Genomic DNA, 17,092 nt, shown 5'->3' with positions numbered 1-17,092 from the left:
TGTACTGAACCAAATAGCATTTGCAGGAAAACGAAGCACTGGGCTGGCGCCCAGCATCCTCTACGGACTACGAGAAAAGGATTTACCGGTAGGTTCAAAAATCCTATTTTCTCTTACATCCTAGAGGATGCTGGGGTCCACATTAGTACCGTGGGGATGTACCAAAGCTCCCAGAACGGGAGGGAGAGCGCGGAGGCTCCTGCAGAACTGGTTGACCTCTGATTATCTGAAGTTCAGTCAAAGTATCGAACCTGTAAAACTTTGCAAACGTGTTCGACCCAGACCAAGTTGCATTCGGCAAAGTTGCATTGCCGAGACAACCCGGGCAGCCGCCCCCGAAGACCCCACTTTACGAGTAGAGTGGGCCTTAACAGATTTTGGACACGGCAGTCCTGCCGTAGAATAAGCGTGGATAGTGAACCTAATCCAGCGAGAGATCGTCTGCTTAGAAGCAGGACACACAATTTTCTTGGGATCAGATAGGACAAACAGAGTCCGACTTTCTGTGACGAGAAGTTCTCTTCACATATATCTTCAGAGCCCTTACAACATCCAAGGACTTTGATGTAATAAAGGAGTCAGTAGCCACTGGCACCACAATAGGTTGGTTGATATGAAATGTCGACACAACCTCTGGAAGAAACTGCTGACGTGTCCGGAGCTCAGCTCTATCTTCATGGAAGATAAAGTAAGGGCTTTTACAGGATAAAGCCCCCAGCTCAGTGACACGTCTAGCAGAGGCTAAAGCCAACAAAGTGACCTCCTTCCATGTGAGAAATTTGACCTCTACCTCCTGTAGAGGCTCATACCAATCCGACTGGAGGAACTGCAACACCACGTTAAGGTCCCAAGGCGCCGTAGGCGGTACAAAGCGGGGTTGGATATGCAAAACTCCCTTCAAAAAGGTCTGAACCTCAGGGAGGGCAGCCAATTGTTTCTGAAAGAGAATGGATAGGACCGAAATTTGGACCTTCACAGATCCTAACCTCAGGCCCATATCCACTCCTGCTTTCAGGAAGAGAAGGAAACGTCCGAGTTGAAACTCCACCGTAGGAAACTTCTTGGACTCACACCAAGAGACATATTTCTTCCAAATACGATGGTAATGTTTAGACGTTACCCCTTTCCTAGCCTGTATGAGGGGAGGAATAACCTTCTTCGGAATGCTCTCCCGAGCAAGAATCAGGCGCTCAACTTCCATGCCATCAAACGTAGCCACGGTAAGTCTTGATAGGCGAATGGCCCCTGCTGCAGCAGGTCCTCCCGAAGAATCAGAAGGTCCACATACCAAGCCCTTCTTGGCCAGTCTGGGGCAATGAGGATCACCTGAACCCTTGTTCTCCTCCTTATGAGCTTTAGGATTCTTGGGAGTGGTGGAAACACGTACACTGACTGGAACACCCACGGAGACACCAGGGCGTCTACTGCCATTGCCTGTGGGTCCCTCGACCTGGAACAATAACGCCGAAGCTTCGTGTTGAGACGAGAGGCCATCATGTCTATTTGGGGTAAACCCCAAAGATCTGTTATTTCCTTGAACATCTCCGGATGGAGTCCCCATTCTCCTGGATGGAGATCGTGTCTGCTGAGGAAGTGTGCTTCCCAGTTGTCTACTCCCGGAATGAAGATGGCTGACAGAACCAACACGTGCTTTTCTGTCCAGAGGAGTATTCTTGTCACCTCCGACATTGCCGCTCTGCTCTTCGTTCCGCCTTGTCTGTTACGTTGTTCGACCGCACTTGAATGGCCCGATTTCTCAGAAGAGGGGCTGCCTGAAGAAGACTGTTGTAGACGGCTCTTAGTTCCAGGATGTTAATGGGCAGGCTGGCTTCCAGGCTTGACCACCGTCCTTGGAATGTTACTCCTTGAGTGACTGCTTCCCAGCCCCGAAGGCTCGCATCCGTGGTTAGAAGGACCCAGTTCTGAATCCCGGACCTGTGGCCCACCAGAAGGTGAGGCAATTGGAGCCACCAGAGGAGTGAAATCCTGGCCTTTGGCGACAGACATATTCTCTGGTGCATGTGGAGGTTAGATCCCGACCACTTGTCCAGGAGATCCAGTTGGAAGGTCTGAGCGTGAAACTTCCCGTACTGGATAGCCTCGTAAGAGGCCACCATCTTTCCGGATAGGCGAATGCATTGATGAACCGACACCCGGGGTAGTTTCAGGACATCCTGGACCATAGCTTGTATCACCAACACCTTTTCATGCGGAAGAAACACCCTCTGCACCTCCATATCCAGGATCATTCCCAGAAATGACAACCTCTGGGTTGGTTACAAATGTGGCTTTGGAAAGTTCAGAATCCAACCGTGACTCTGGAGCAATGGACTGCAGCAGCCTCTCCTTGGACGATGCCTTTATCAGCAGATCGTCCAGATATGGAATGATGTAAACACCCTTGGTGCTGTGGAGAGGCCGAATGGTAGGGCCTGGAACTGAAAATGACAGTCCAGCAATGCGAAACGGAGATAAGCCTGATGCGGCAGCCAGATCGGAATATGGAGGTACGCATCCTTGATATCCAGTGATACCAGGAAATCCCCTTCTTCCAGACCCAATATCACCACTCTGAGAGACTCCATCTTGAACTGGGCCTGACCGAACCATCCGGTTTCGGTACCACGAAAAGGTTCGAATAGTAACCTTTGTTCAGCATGTGAGGTGGTACTGGCACAATGACCTGTGCTTCCACCAGCTTTTGGACAGCGTCTTGTAGTACAGTGCTGCCCTCCAACAGAGTTGGTAAGCCTGACTTGAAAAAGCGATGAGTGGGGAGACTTTGAAATTCCAGCCTGTATCCCTGAGACACAATATCTACCACCCAGGGATCCAGGCCGGACGATACACATACGTGACTGAAGTGTCTGCGTCTCGCTCCCACTGGCCCCACCACCGGGGCGTGCAGTCCACCGTCATGCGGAGGACTTTGGCGTACCCGATGCAGGGTTTTGTTCCTGGGAACCTGCAGCGGCAGGTTTCTTGGACTTAACCTGACTTCCCCTAAAGAAGGTATTGGATGTTCTGGCCTTTCTAGGCTTGTTAGGCCGAAAGGACTGCGTTGCAGATGAAGAAAAAGATTTTTTCGGAGCAGGTGCTGCTGAGGGAAGAAATGGAGGCTTACCCGCTGTAGCCGTGGATATCCACGCGTCTAGAGCTTCCCCAAAGAGAACCTGACTTGTATAGGGTAGGGACTCCACACTTCTTCTGGATTCCGCGTCGGCCGACCACTGGCACAGCCACAGTCCCCGACGAGCTGAAACAGATATGGAAGAAATTCCTGCAGCCATGGAACCCAGGTCTTTTATGGATTCTACCATAAAACCTGCAGAATCATGTATGTTGCATAAATACAGTGCAACGTCATCCCTATCTAAAGTATCCAAATCCTCAAGTAAGCTAGCCGAACACTTTACTATTGCCTTTGCAATCCATGCAGTAGCAATAGTGGGACGTAATATGGCCCCTGAAGCAGTATACATTGATTTAAGCGTGTTATCAATTTTCCTATCAGCCGGCTCCTTTAAGGTGGAAGATCCTGGAACAGGTAAAACCACCTTCTTTGAGAGTCTGGACACAGAGGAGTCAACAATCGGCGGGTTTGCCCATTTTTTCCTATCCTCCTCAGGGAAAGGAAATGCCATCTGGACCCTTTTAGGGACCTGGATTTTTTTCTCAGGGTTTTCCCATGCTTTTTCAAATATAGCATTCAATTCTTTTGATGCAGGGAAGGTTAGCTAGGCTTTTTTATTTTCAGTAAAAAAAGCCTCCTCAACCTGCTCAGGTGTGGTACTGTATTATTAACATTTAATACATCCCTGATAGAGGCTATCAACAATTGCACCCCCTTTGCAAGAGATGCAACACATCCCAGTCACCATCTGTAGTGTCAGAATCGGTATCCGTGTCGTCTTATGTGACATGCACAACGCACGTTTGTGGTGGTATATTCCTGATGTACCAGAAATATGCCATACTGCCATAGAGCTCTGTAATACCTGGGTTGCAGATTCATTACTTGCAACCCTGTCAGAAATCTGAAAAATCAAAGATATGATAGAGGAAAACCACTCTGGTTCCCTTGCTGGTATCTGTGCTAAACCAGTGCTATCCTGATTACATGGAATCGGATCATCCTGGGAGGATAAATCCTCTGCAGCATATGACACAGTGTCCCTGGACATAGCTAAAGGAGACCACCAAACACTCCACACACACACACACAGGTGGGGGCAGACAGTTTCCCCCCCAAGAATGGCAAGAGAGACAGAGATCGGAGCCAACCCACACACAGCGCTTTGAGCAAAGGTAGAACCTTTATCAGCGCTGACTGTGCCCCTTAATAGGAGACACAGCCGTTTTACAGCCTCCCCTCCATTCTACAACCCCCTGGTACCGTGTACTGATAAGCTGGAGTTGCTGTGGAGGGACCTGTTCTTCCATCCAGCGCTGTGCAGGCAGGAAAATGGCGCACTGAGGAGAAGCTCCGACCCCTTAATGGCGCTGTCTTCCCGCTCTTCATAGATTATACTGGCCTGAGGAGAATGTGCTGGCTGAGATCCGCGGACCCCGACAGGCTTGCTGACCAGTGTGGGGGTAAGCTCTGGTCCAGGGCGCCCCTCACAGCACCGCACCATGTGCCTCTGAACCTTCAAAGGAGCGCAGCCCTCCCTGTTGCAGCCATTTTCACACCGGCGCCCCACTTGTTAGGGGGGTCGGTGTCTCACTTACCACTCTTCAGCTCTGTAAGGGGTTGGCGGCATGCTGCCGGGGCGCGCGGGCCCCTGTGGCGGAGAACGATCCGACCCCTCTGGAGCTCAGTGTCAAGTCAGCGGAGTCAGTGGCTCAGACCCCGCAGGGTGGACACTGCTCCCCCCCCCTTAGTCCCTCGTTGCAGGCAGGCTGTTGCCAACAGCCTCCTGTAAAAAAAATTAACTCTAAACTAACTTTAACTAGAAAAGCTCAGGAGAGCTCCCCTAGCTGTGACCGGCTCCTCCGGGCACATTTTTCTAAACGGAGTCTGGTAGGGGGGGCATAGAGGGAGGAACCAGCCCACACTCTCAAACTCTTTTAAGTGCCAGTGGCTCCTGGTGGACCCATCTATACCCCATGGTACTAATGTGGACCCCAGCATCCTATAGGACATAAGAGAAATAAGAGTATACCAGGGAATGGAGGAGCGCACAGGGCATGTTAGTGGGTTCCCGACAGATGGGTCATTCCATTTCCTTAGTTGTTCGGACATTTAACATTTCTGAATCTTTGGTGTCACGTGTGTACCAGGAATACCTCATGGAAGGCATTACCAAATAAAATGGTCAGTGTGACAGACACCTTTTTCTGAATTAGTTAATACAATAAATCTTTCTTTTTGCCACTGTGCTTTTTATCAGCACTGGTAATTTATTACATAAAGCAGGGGCGTAGCTAGAACTTTGTGGGCCCCATAGCAACATTTTGTAGTGGCCCAGGCCCAAATGCTTCTAGAGCAGGCATGTCAAACTCGTGGCCCTCCAGCTGTTGTGAAACTACAAGTCCCAGCATCCTTTTCCAGCATACCTTCCACTGATCATCTGGTAAAGCATGCTGGGACTTGTAGTTTCACAACAGCCGGATGACCGTGATATTTTATGTCACACAGTAATGCGCTAGTTAATTCTATGCCCCCTTTGTAGTGCCTTAGTTTATTTTATGAATCATAGTCATGTCCTAGTTATACCTCATAGTAATGCACTAGTTTACATAATACCCCACTGGGCCCCAGTTCATATTATATATGCAAAATTGTTGTACCCCCAGTTCACAATATTGCAGTGCTACCAGTACACATTATGCCACACAGTGCCCCCATTTCATACTGTGACATATTAACAGTGCCCCCAGTTCATATTAGTTCACACTATTGCACACTGCAGTGTTGTCAGTACACATTATGCCACACAGTACAACCAATTCACATTAGTGTTCACACTAGGCTGCTTCAGCAGGGCATCGGCCCCTGCAAAATGTTTAAATGGCAAATTTTTATTGCTGCCTGCCCGTTTAGCCATGCCGCCACCACGTGAACAGATGCCGTGAGCATGCGCACGGTATCCATTCACATGAAAGGCAGCGCTTGGGGGAAGCCCAGCACTCAGTGACGCTGATGACTTGGGCACGCTCCACTAGTGACATAGAGGGGCCCATCCTCTCACCAATAGTGATGCCGACAGGTCTGCACCCCCTCCTCATCCGACTGCGCCCCTTTTACATGCACACACGAACACAGAATGAACCTGCCCCCAGGATTACTGGGCAGGAACACTACACTTTATGCTACACAGTGTCCCCAGTACATATTATGCCACACTGTCATGTCTCCATGTCACCCTGTGACATATGAACTGGGGGCACCGCAATATTATGGCAAATGACAGTGCCCATAGTGAGTGAGTGATATATTATAGAAAGCAATTTGCACTAAACTACAGTAAACGGTTGTTTGTATGTATGCAGAATAAAGTACATTTCTGGTGTTTGAGTGGAACTCCCCAAATTGTCAATCAAATGGAACAAAAAAAAAAAAAAAAAAAATGCATTCCCACAGTTACAGCCATTTTCACAGACTAAGGGGTATATTCAATTGCAGTCGAAAACTGCCGTCTGTCGAAAAGACGGCAGTTTTCGACTTTTTGAGGTCGAATCCTGATTCTACCTATTCAGAGCTTTTCAACAAGTCGAGGCATTCGACTTGTCGAAAAGCACGTGGATCGGCGGAATGGCTGCCGATCCACGTGTTGATGTCGAAAACGGGGGCCAAATCCAACAGGTTTTGGCCCCCTTTTCGACTCTCAATCCGACATCAAAATGATGTCGGAATGAAATGGACCCGGAGGAGGTGAGGGGGGAGGAGCCGCAGGGAGACGGGGGTACAGGCGGCTGGCATACAGGAGATCAGCGCAACGATCAGCGCTGCAGCTGGATGTCACTCACCCGCCCGACCTCACGGCAGCTTCCACCCGGCTCCAGCATGCTGCTTGAGCCGGGTGGAAGCTGCCATGAGGTCGGGCGGGTGAGTGACTTCCTGCTGCAGCGCTACTCTGTAGCGCTGATCTCCTCTGGCTGCCGTCGGCTGTCCCCCGCGGCTCGCTTTCACTTTCCTCCTCTGGGTCCCATCTAAATTCGACTTGAAAAGGTCGACTTTTAGATGGGATTGAATAGGGGTTGTCGGATCCATTCCGACAAATACATGTCGGAATGGATCAGACTTTAATTGAATATACCCCTAAGTCATGCAATTAGCCATGCTAATGAGATAAACATGCCACAAAAAACAGTATTTGCAGTGCAGTGTAGGTGCACGATTTTTGCAATGGTCGGTGTAGGATTCCCTGTATAAAACAGATACTTATGTCTGGTTATTTCATGGATCTTTATATTGTCAACTCTGCCGAAAAGGGCCCTCATCCTTCATGCCCTTGTACAGGGTATAATATTTAAAGAAATATCAATGGACAATTGTTCTCTACAAAACAGATTGGCACTTTTCATTCTTTAAATATATGGCAGCGTGCATTCAATTTAGAAGGTAATGCCTTTTGAAGCACAGCAATTTTAAATAATTCTTGGGACTAGCCACATCACACCTTCATAGAGAAATACATTTCAGCCCCGAGCATATATTAACCCCTTGACTGCTAAGGAATAGCAGGACGTGTGTGCGTGTGTATGTGTAATGGGGAGGGTTTGTGGTTGGATGAAGTAATTGTGCCAGGGTTGATGCTGATGTCAATAAACACTCACAGACTCTGGTAGTATATTTACCTACATATTTTATTATGAAAATCTGTGTGTAGAAAATGGCTTTTTGGAAAAGCCATTTTAACGCAACAGGAACTGCAGAGTATTAGCTAGAAAAAAAATTGCACATTTGTTTGGCCCATTTTCCATAGAATGTATTTGTCGTGTAAGGTGAAATAAGCAAACCAATGTTACTGTAGTTTCTCGAAATTCAAAACCTCCTGAAAAAAAAACAACTGGCAATTTCTAGGAGTATTGCATAAATAATTATGAATGTTCATGTTGGAATCTGACCAGGTCATAAAGTGCCAAAATATGAACAGCGATCAAGGGGTTAATACCACCTTGCTATACGCATACAGTATGAATGTATTAAGATGCTTCCTACCTTTTCCAGTCCATTACTTCCATCCTGAATATCATCAGGGAGCAGTATAACCATGCTCAACTCATTATTCTCATATGGTAACTCAATGACCTTGGTGGACATTTCTCCTACATACGTCATTGGATATTTGGCCTTTTTATACATCATCTGCACAGGCTTGGTTTCATTCTATAAAAGAGAAAGAATTTTATTCAAGAGAAAAGGTTAAAAGAGCTTCTAATACTAAAAATAGGTGGTAGCAATAATTGTGATATACAGTAGTCAAAAAGGCATTTAGACTACAAAATATCATATACAGTAAAAATGACTGAAATGGTTTTTATGAACAGGGCAGTTGATAATATGGGGCAGTGGTACATTTTGGGGTAAAAAACAAACAAACAATCTGTTGCATATTTCTTCTTGTTCTTTAATGTGGTGATTGTTTATGGGGCTTGGATATAGACCAAAGAAAAACTCTGCTGTGGGGGCACTTTTTCTACAATGTTTAAGTGATTTTTAAAACAATTCATACAACCCCTATACACAGCAAGGGTGCGGGAAGGACCCCAGTGGTGTGGGAGGGACCCCAGTGTTTAAGAGTTTAAGCAAACCAGTTGCAGCGAAACATGAACCTCTGGGACCATCACTGTGCACACACCAGAGTCCCTTCAGTACCTTGGCATCATAAAATCCTCTCCCTTATACTGAAAGGTAAATGTAACTATTTTTAACGCACTCTCTTTGGCATTGAATCATTCCTCAGATTTTGGAATTAATTCCCCTAGACAACAACAGGTGCAGACCTACCAAAGATAGTCACTGAAGTGAACAGTGAGCAGTAACTGTTCACCACCAATCGGCAAGTGGAAAACTAGTGCACCAGAGTCTTTAGTGTGTGAGTGCTTTGGGACATACATATGCACTAAACTACCCCTATCCTGAATGATGTATGGGGCTTGTCAGCACATTGTAAGTTATTTAGATTACTACTGCTATATTTTGATGTTTTGCACTGATTATATTGTAATAATAACAATAAAGGCAAAGTAACAGAAACATAATGGTCTATAGTCATTAAAAAACCCAACTCAAAAGTGTTTTGGGACTTACCTATGAGGAGTATATTCTACTTGTAAACATTGATTCTATTGGTCATTCCATTATCAAACAAAAAAAACAAAAACTGTCCACTTATGTATTGGGTGTAGAACGGCGATCAGTCAAACAAGACGAGTAAAACACTGTGCATAACTAACATGTTTGGATACATAGTTTAGAAAATCTTATTACCACCATGCAAGATATTATCAATAATAAAATATGAAAGGTACACTCAAACACATACACTTTCAGAACATACCTTATTCAGTCTAAAAGGCATTTCATGAGTATGCTCTTTATTAAACTGGTTTGCCCAGTTTCCCTTGAAATAGATCGCATTCACAAGCACTAGTCTGGTGAGAGCATCCACACTACCGCTAGGCAGCAGGTCCTGGATTTTACCTGAAAGGTAAAGGTTGAATGATGAGTCACAAGAGATGCACAAAGTGATCACAACCAACTGTCCAGTTTAAAAAGTGAGGGGAGAGGCTGCCTAAATAATAAAAATCAAGCTGTGGGGGGGAGGTATTAAATTTTTGAAAAGTCAGTTGGGTGTGTTTTTTCCTGTCTATTAGATAAGAAAAGACAGACACCCAATTATCTTTTCAAACATTTGAATTCCCCCCCTTAATCTGAAAATACATGTACAGTGCATGCTGCATTAACGTGAGTATTGATCACTGTCTGGAGTCCAGCTGAACGTCAAATACAATATATAGGGGTACGCACCAGAAAGACCACACACAGCCTCGCTTTGACTGTTTTCACTATAACACCATGTAGTATACAGATGTGTCCTCTTACATCCTTGCTGATTGGTTACTATGGGCAACATCACCACTTCTCTTTTTTAAAAGCTTTAGTAAATATAGACCGAAATGTATTACGCCTTAACATGAGATAAAGTGGAGATGAATAAAGAGTGATAAATCACCAGCCAATCAGCTCCTGTCATATAACAGTCAAAAATGACATTTAGGAGCTGGTTGGCTGGTCATTTATCACTCTTTGGGGGATATTTGAAAAAACATAATTATCTCATAAAAGCTAAGTAAATGTGATATTTAGGTTTTCTCGAGATGGAGATAAATATCGCCACTCCAGTGACAGTTGCAGCACAGTCCAAAATTCAAACAGGGGAGCCACATCAACTGCCAGTGAGTCCCAAACTGCAACATCTGGCAGTGTTTGTGGTGGCAGTTGATGTGGCTTCCCTATCTGAATTGTGTACTACTCTGCAACTGCCACTGGAGAGGAGGAGATATTTATCTCCAGAGAACATAAATGTCACATTTTCCAGTTTTTATGAGCCAATTACGTTTTATTAAATATCCCCCTTTATTCGTCGCCACTTTATCTTTTATTAAGGCTTAATAAATATGGGCCTTACCCCCTAGTGTACCAAGTGTTAGAAACATCCCCCAATACACTTAGCTTACTAGTGCACCACAAAAATACTGTCTGCAACTCTGTGTAAGACGAATCACTTGACATTTTAATAGTTTGAATACTTTTGTAAGCCACTGTATATGACATCCCAGAAGATGGCTAACTTTAGACATGTATATAAAAAAGGCATATTGAAAAGGTTCTGATACAGAAGATAAACATTAAAAAGATAGACAGTCATTAAGTCAAAATGGTCAAAAGGTCGACATGGCCAAAATGTCTACATAGAAAATGTTTTGGGTGTTGCTTTGTGCTATTTAACATTTTTTAAATGCGTCCCCCTTCGGGCTCACTTTGCTCACCACAAAGTTACTAATGGTGATAGTTTGTGACCCGGATTGTCAAATTTTATGAAAACCTTCGCTCGCCACGCCCCGGGCTCAGTGGCTCGCTCCGCTTCGCTCGTCACAAGGTTACGAAAGGTAAAAGTTTGCGACATGGATAGCAAATGCAGCAAAAGTTGTAAAAAAAAAAAAAGTAAACCGTTTGACCCTGTCGACCATTTCACTGTCGATCTCATGCATATCGACAATTTGTGGTCGACCTATTGACTGTAGACCTTTTTAGTAGAGATGAGCGGGTTCGGTTCCTCGGAATCCGAACCCCCCCGAACTTCAGCCTTTTTACACGGGTCCGAGGCAGACTCGGATCTTCCCGCCTTGCTCGGCTAACCCGAGCGCGCCCGAACGTCATCATCCCGCTGTCGGATTCTCACGAGGCTCGTATTCTATCGCGAGACTCGGATTCTATATAAGGAGCCGCGTGTCGCCGCCATTTTCACACGTGCATTGAGATTGATAGGGAGAGGACGTGGCTGGCGTCCTCTCCGTTAGAATAGATAGAGACACTTGAGTTGATTACTTAGTAATTTTGGGGAGCATTAGGAGTACTCAGAGTGCAGAGTTTTGCTGATAGTTAGTTACTAGTGACTGACCACTTTATTATTTAATATAATCCGTTCTCTGCCTGAAAAAAAAACGATACACAGTCACATACCATATCTGTGCTCAGCCTCAGTGTGCTGCATGATAATATCATCTATGTATATCTGACTGTGCTGAGTGCTCACTGCTCACACAGCTGAATTGTGGGGGAGACTGGGGTGCAGTTATAGCAGGAGTACAGTGCACACTTTTGCTGCCAGTGTGACTGACCAGTGACCACCAGTATATTGTCTGCCTGAAAAAGTTAAACACTCTTGTGGTGTTTTTTTATTTATTCTATAAACGCATTCTGCTGACAGTGTCCAGCAGGTCCGTCATTCATTATATTATATAAATATTTACCTGCAGTAGTGTTATATTTTTTTTGTTCATCTCTATCATCTTTATCATCTCTATATTAGCAGACGCAGTACGGTAGTCCACGGCTGTGGCTACCTCTGTGTCGTCAGTGCTCGCCCATAATTGTATACCTACCTGTGGTGGTTTTTTTTTTCTTCTATCTTCTTCATACTAGTAGTTTAGGAGTCTGCTGACAGTGTCCAGCAGGTCCGTCATTATATTATATATACCTGCAGTAGTGATATATATATATTTTTTATATCATTATCATCTCTATATTAGCAGACGCAGTACGGTAGTCCACGGCTGTGGCTACCTCTGTGTCGTCAGTGCTCGTCCATAATTGTATACCTACCTGTGGTGGGTTTTTTTTTTTCTATCTTCTTCATACTAGTAGTTTAGGAGTCTGCTGACAGTGTCCAGCAGGTCCGTCATTATATTATATATACCTGCAGTAGTGATATATATATATTTTTTATATCATTATCATCTCTATACTAGCAGACGCAGTACGGTAGTCCACGGCTGTAGCTACCTCTGTGTCGTCAGTCACTCGTCATCCATAAGTATACTAGTATCCATCCATCTCCATTGTTTACCTGAGGTGCCTTTTAGTTGTGCCTATTAAAATATGGAGAACAAAAATGTTGAGGTTCCAAAAATAGGGAAAGATCAAGATCCACTTCCACCTCGTGCTGAAGCTGCTGCCACTAGTCATGGCCGAGACGATGAAATTCCATCAACGTCGTCTGCCAAGGCCGATGCCCAATGTCATAGTACAGAGCATGTAAAATCCAAAACACAAAATATCAGTAAAAAAAGGACTCAAAAATCTAAAATAAAATCGTCGGAGGAGAAGCGTAAACTTGCCAATATGCCATTTACCACACGGAGTGGCAAGGAACGGCTGAGGCCCTGGCCTATGTTCATGGCTAGTGGTTCAGCTTCACATGAGGATGGAAGCACCCAGCCTCACTCTAGAAAAATGAAAAGACTTAAGCTGGCAAAAGCACAGCAAAGAACTGTGCGTTCTTCGAAATCACAAATCCACAAGGAGAGTCCAATTGTGTCGGTTGCGATGCCTGACCTTCCCAACACTGGACGTGAAGAGCATGCGCCTTCCACCATTTGCACGCCCCCTGCAAGTGCTGGAAGGAGCACCCGCAGTCCAGTTCCTGATAGTCAGATTGAAGATGTCAGTGTTGAAGTACACCAGGATGAGGAGGATATGGGTGTTGCTGGCGCTGGGGAGGAAATTGACAAGGAGGATTCTGATGGTGAGGTGGTTTGTTTAAGTCAGGCACCCGGGGAGACACCTGTTGTCCGTGGGAGGAATATGGCCATTGACATGCCTGGTGAAAATACCAAAAAAATCAGCTCTTCGGTGTGGAAGTATTTCAACAGAAATGCGGACAACAGGTGTCAAGCCGTGTGTTGCCTTTGTCAAGCTGTAATAAGTAGGGGTAAGGACGTTAACCACCTCGGAACATCCTCCCTTATACGTCACCTGCAGCGCATTCATCATAAGTCAGTGACAAGTTCAAAAACTTTGGGCGACAGCGGAAGCAGTCCACTGACCAGTAAATCCCTTCCTCTTGTAACCAAGCTCACGCAAACCACCCCACCAACTCCCTCAGTGTCAATTTCCTCCTTCCCCAGGAATGCCAATAGTCCTGCAGGCCATGTCACTGGCAATTCTGACGAGTCCTCTCCTGCCTGGGATTCCTCCGATGCATCCTTGCGTGTAACGCCTACTGCTGCTGGCGCTGCTGTAGTTGCTGCTGGGAGTCGATGGTCATCCCAGAGGGGAAGTCCTAAGACGACTTTTACTACTTCCACCAAGCAATTGACTGTCCAACAGTCCTTTGCGAGGAAGATGAAATATCACAGCAGTCATCCTGCTGCAAAGCGGGTAACTGAGGCCTTGGCATCCTGGGCGGTGAGAAACGTGGTTCCGGTATCCATCATTACTGCAGAGCCAACTATAGACTTGATTGAGGTACTGTGTCCCCGGTACCAAATACCATCTAGGTTCCATTTCTCTAGGCAGGCGATACCGAAAATGTACACAGACCTCAGAAAAAGACTCACCAGTGTCCTAAAAAATGCAGTTGTACCCAATGTCCACTTAACCACGGACATGTGGACAAGTGGAGCAGGGCAGACTCAGGACTATATGACTGTGTCAGCCCACTGGGTAGATGTATTGACTCCCGCCGCAAGAACAGCAGCGGCGGCACCAGTAGCAGCATCTCGCAAACGCCAACTCTTTCCTAGGCAGGCTACGCTTTGTATCACCGCTTTCCAGAATACACACACAGCTGAAAACCTCTTACGGCAACTGAGGAAGATCATCGCAGAATGGCTTACCCCAATTGGACTCTCCTGTGGATTTGTGGCATCGGACAACGCCAGCAATATTGTGTGTGCACTAAATATGGGCAAATTCCAGCACGTCCCATGTTTTGCACATACCTTGAATTTGGTGGTGCAGAATTATTTAAAAAACGAGAGGGGCGTGCAAGAGATGCTGTCGGTGGCCAGAAGAATTGCGGGACACTTTCGGCGTACAGGCACCACGTACAGAAGACTGGAGCAACACCAAAAACGCCTGAACCTGCCCTGCCATCATCTGAAGCAAGAAGTGGTAACGAGGTGGAATTCAACCCTCTATATGCTTCAGAGGTTGGAGGAGCAGCAAAAGGCCATTCAAGCCTATACAACTGACCACGATATAGGAGGTGGAATGCACCTGTCTCAAGCGCAGTGGAGAATGATTTCAACGTTGTGCAAGGTTCTGCAACCTTTTGAACTTGCCACACGTGAAGTCAGTTCAGACACTGCCAGCCTGAGTCAGGTCATTCCCCTCATCAGGCTTTTGCAGAAGAAGCTGGAGACATTGAAGGAGGAGCTAACACTGAGCGATTCCGCTAGGCATGTGGGACTTGTGGATGGAGCCCTTAATTCCCTTAACAAGGATTCACGGGTGGTCAATCTGTTGAAATCAGAGCACTACATTTTGGCCACCGTGCTCGATCCTAGATTTAAAACCTACGTTGTATCTCTCTTTCCGGCAGACACAAGTCTGCAGGGGTTCAAAGAACTGCTGGTGAGAAAATTGTCAAGTCAAGCGGAACGCGACCTGTCAACATCTCCTCCTTCACATTCTCCCGCAACTGGGGGTGCGAGGAAAAGGCTCAGAATTCCGAGCCCACCCGCTGGCGGTGATGCAGGGCAGTCTGGAGCGACTGCTGATGCTGACATCTGGTCCGGACTGAAGGACCTGACAACGATTACGGACATGTCGTCTACTGTCACTGCATATGATTCTCTCACCATTGAAAGAATGGTGGAGGATTATATGAGTGACCGCATCCAAGTAGGCACGTGAGACAGTCCGTACGTATACTGGCAGGAAAAAGAGGCAATTTGGAGGCCCTTGCACAAACTGGCTTTATTCTACCTAAGTTGCCCTCCCACAAGTGTGTACTCCGAAAGAGTGTTTAGTGCCGCCGCTCACCTTGTCAGCAATCGGCGTACGAGGTTACTTCCAGAAAATGTGGAGAAGATGATGTTCATTAAAATGAATTATAATCAATTCCTCCATGGAGACATTCACCAGCAGCAATTGCCTCCACAAAGTACACAGGGAGCTGTGATGGTGGATTCCAGTGGGGACGAATTGATAATCTGTGAGGAGGGGGATGTACACGGTGATGAATCGGAGGATGATGATGAGGTGGACATCTTGCCTCTGTAGAGCCAGTTTGTGCAAGGAGAGATTGCTTCTTTTTTGGTGGGGGTCCAAACCAACCCATCATTTCAGTCACAGTCGTGTGGCAGACCCTGTCACTGAAATGATGGGTTGGTTAAAGTGTGCATGTCCTGTTTATACAACATAAGGGTGGGTGGGAGGGCCCAAGGACAATTCCATCTTGCACCTCTTTTTTCTTTCATTTTTCTTTGCGTCATGTGCTGTTTGGGGAGTGTTTTTTGGAAGGGCCATCCTGCGTGACACTGCAGTGCCACTCCTAGATGGGCCAGGTGTTTGTGTCGGCCACTTGGGTCGCTGAGCTTAGTCATCCAGCGACCTCGGTGCAAATTTTAGGACTAAAAATAATATTGTGAGGTGTGAGGTGTTCAGAATAGACTGAAAATGAGTGGAAATTATGGTTATTGAGGTTAATAATACTTTGGGATCAAAATGACCCCCAAATTCTATGATTTAAGCTGTTTTTTAGGGTTTTTTGAAAAAAACACCCGAATCCAAAACACACCCGAATCCGACAAAAAAAATTCGGTGAGGTTTTGCCAAAACGCGTTCGAACCCAAAACACGGCCACGGAACCGAACCTAAAACCAAAAACACAAAACCCGAAAAATTTCCGGTGCACATCTCTACTTTTTAGTGTAGATCTGTAGACCGGATGATACCTATTGAAAAAGCATATAGTTTTTAACATGGAGTAAAGCATAATGGGGCTAATTCATGTGTGGATGGAATGGCTAAGGCTGCTGCATCCTTGGACTGGTGTCAGCCGGATGTCGACATGATGGCTGAACCTCAATGTCAATGATTAATGTCCAGAACCAGGAATCCAGCAGCTATGTTGGTTTTGCCTTTTACTCATTTCCGCTTTAAATCTACACGCTTAATAGCCGAGGTTGCTCCGGTTCTTGGAAATTGTGCCCCCTTACATTACATATACACTATGCACTCAAAAGTAGAAACAAGCTTTCCTCATTGTGGTTGCCATGAAAACCCATTGATGTTAAATACTTTCTCCAAGCAGTGAAGAGCTAACTCAGCTCTTCTCTGTAGTTCTGCAGTCATAGATTATACAGAATTAGTGACTTAATGCTACAAAATTTATGGGCAAGAATTAGATCACATCACTGCTACAAGTGATCTATCTTGTAGAGATGCAGGAAGGTCCCATAACTTTTTTTTTTTTAAGGTCCCATCATTTTTATTTAAGAAACTATGCTTCTAGCCGTGTTTCTCACCCCTGACCTTGGCTTTGCTTTTACCTAATTTCCTGCTAACCTATATTGAGCCTCTTTCATCTGATCCTATAAGCATTACAATAACCCATACATAAGCTGTCTG

The 17,092-nt window shown here is 45.8% G+C and overlaps 1 protein-coding gene across 5 annotated transcripts in view; it reads right to left on the bottom strand.

Annotated features, from left to right (window-relative positions):
* LOC134927917 (serpin B6-like) overlaps positions 1-17,092 on the bottom strand; it is a 143,237-nt gene that overhangs the window by 21,972 nt on the left and 104,173 nt on the right. For all 5 annotated transcript variants that reach the window (XM_063923038.1, XM_063923037.1, XM_063923036.1 and 2 more), the window contains exons 5-6: positions 9,510-9,652; positions 8,168-8,335 (exon numbers count right to left, since the gene is read on the bottom strand). In XM_063923038.1, coding sequence (XP_063779108.1) covers positions 8,168-8,335; positions 9,510-9,652 — 311 coding nt within the window. The remainder of the gene's footprint in view (positions 1-8,167; positions 8,336-9,509; positions 9,653-17,092) is intronic.

Source organism: Pseudophryne corroboree, chromosome 5 (assembly GCF_028390025.1).
Source record: "Pseudophryne corroboree isolate aPseCor3 chromosome 5, aPseCor3.hap2, whole genome shotgun sequence".
NCBI lineage: Eukaryota > Metazoa > Chordata > Amphibia > Anura > Myobatrachidae > Pseudophryne > Pseudophryne corroboree.
The sequence above is the reverse complement of the archived record's forward strand: the minus strand, read 5'-3'. Positions and strand labels throughout refer to the sequence as shown.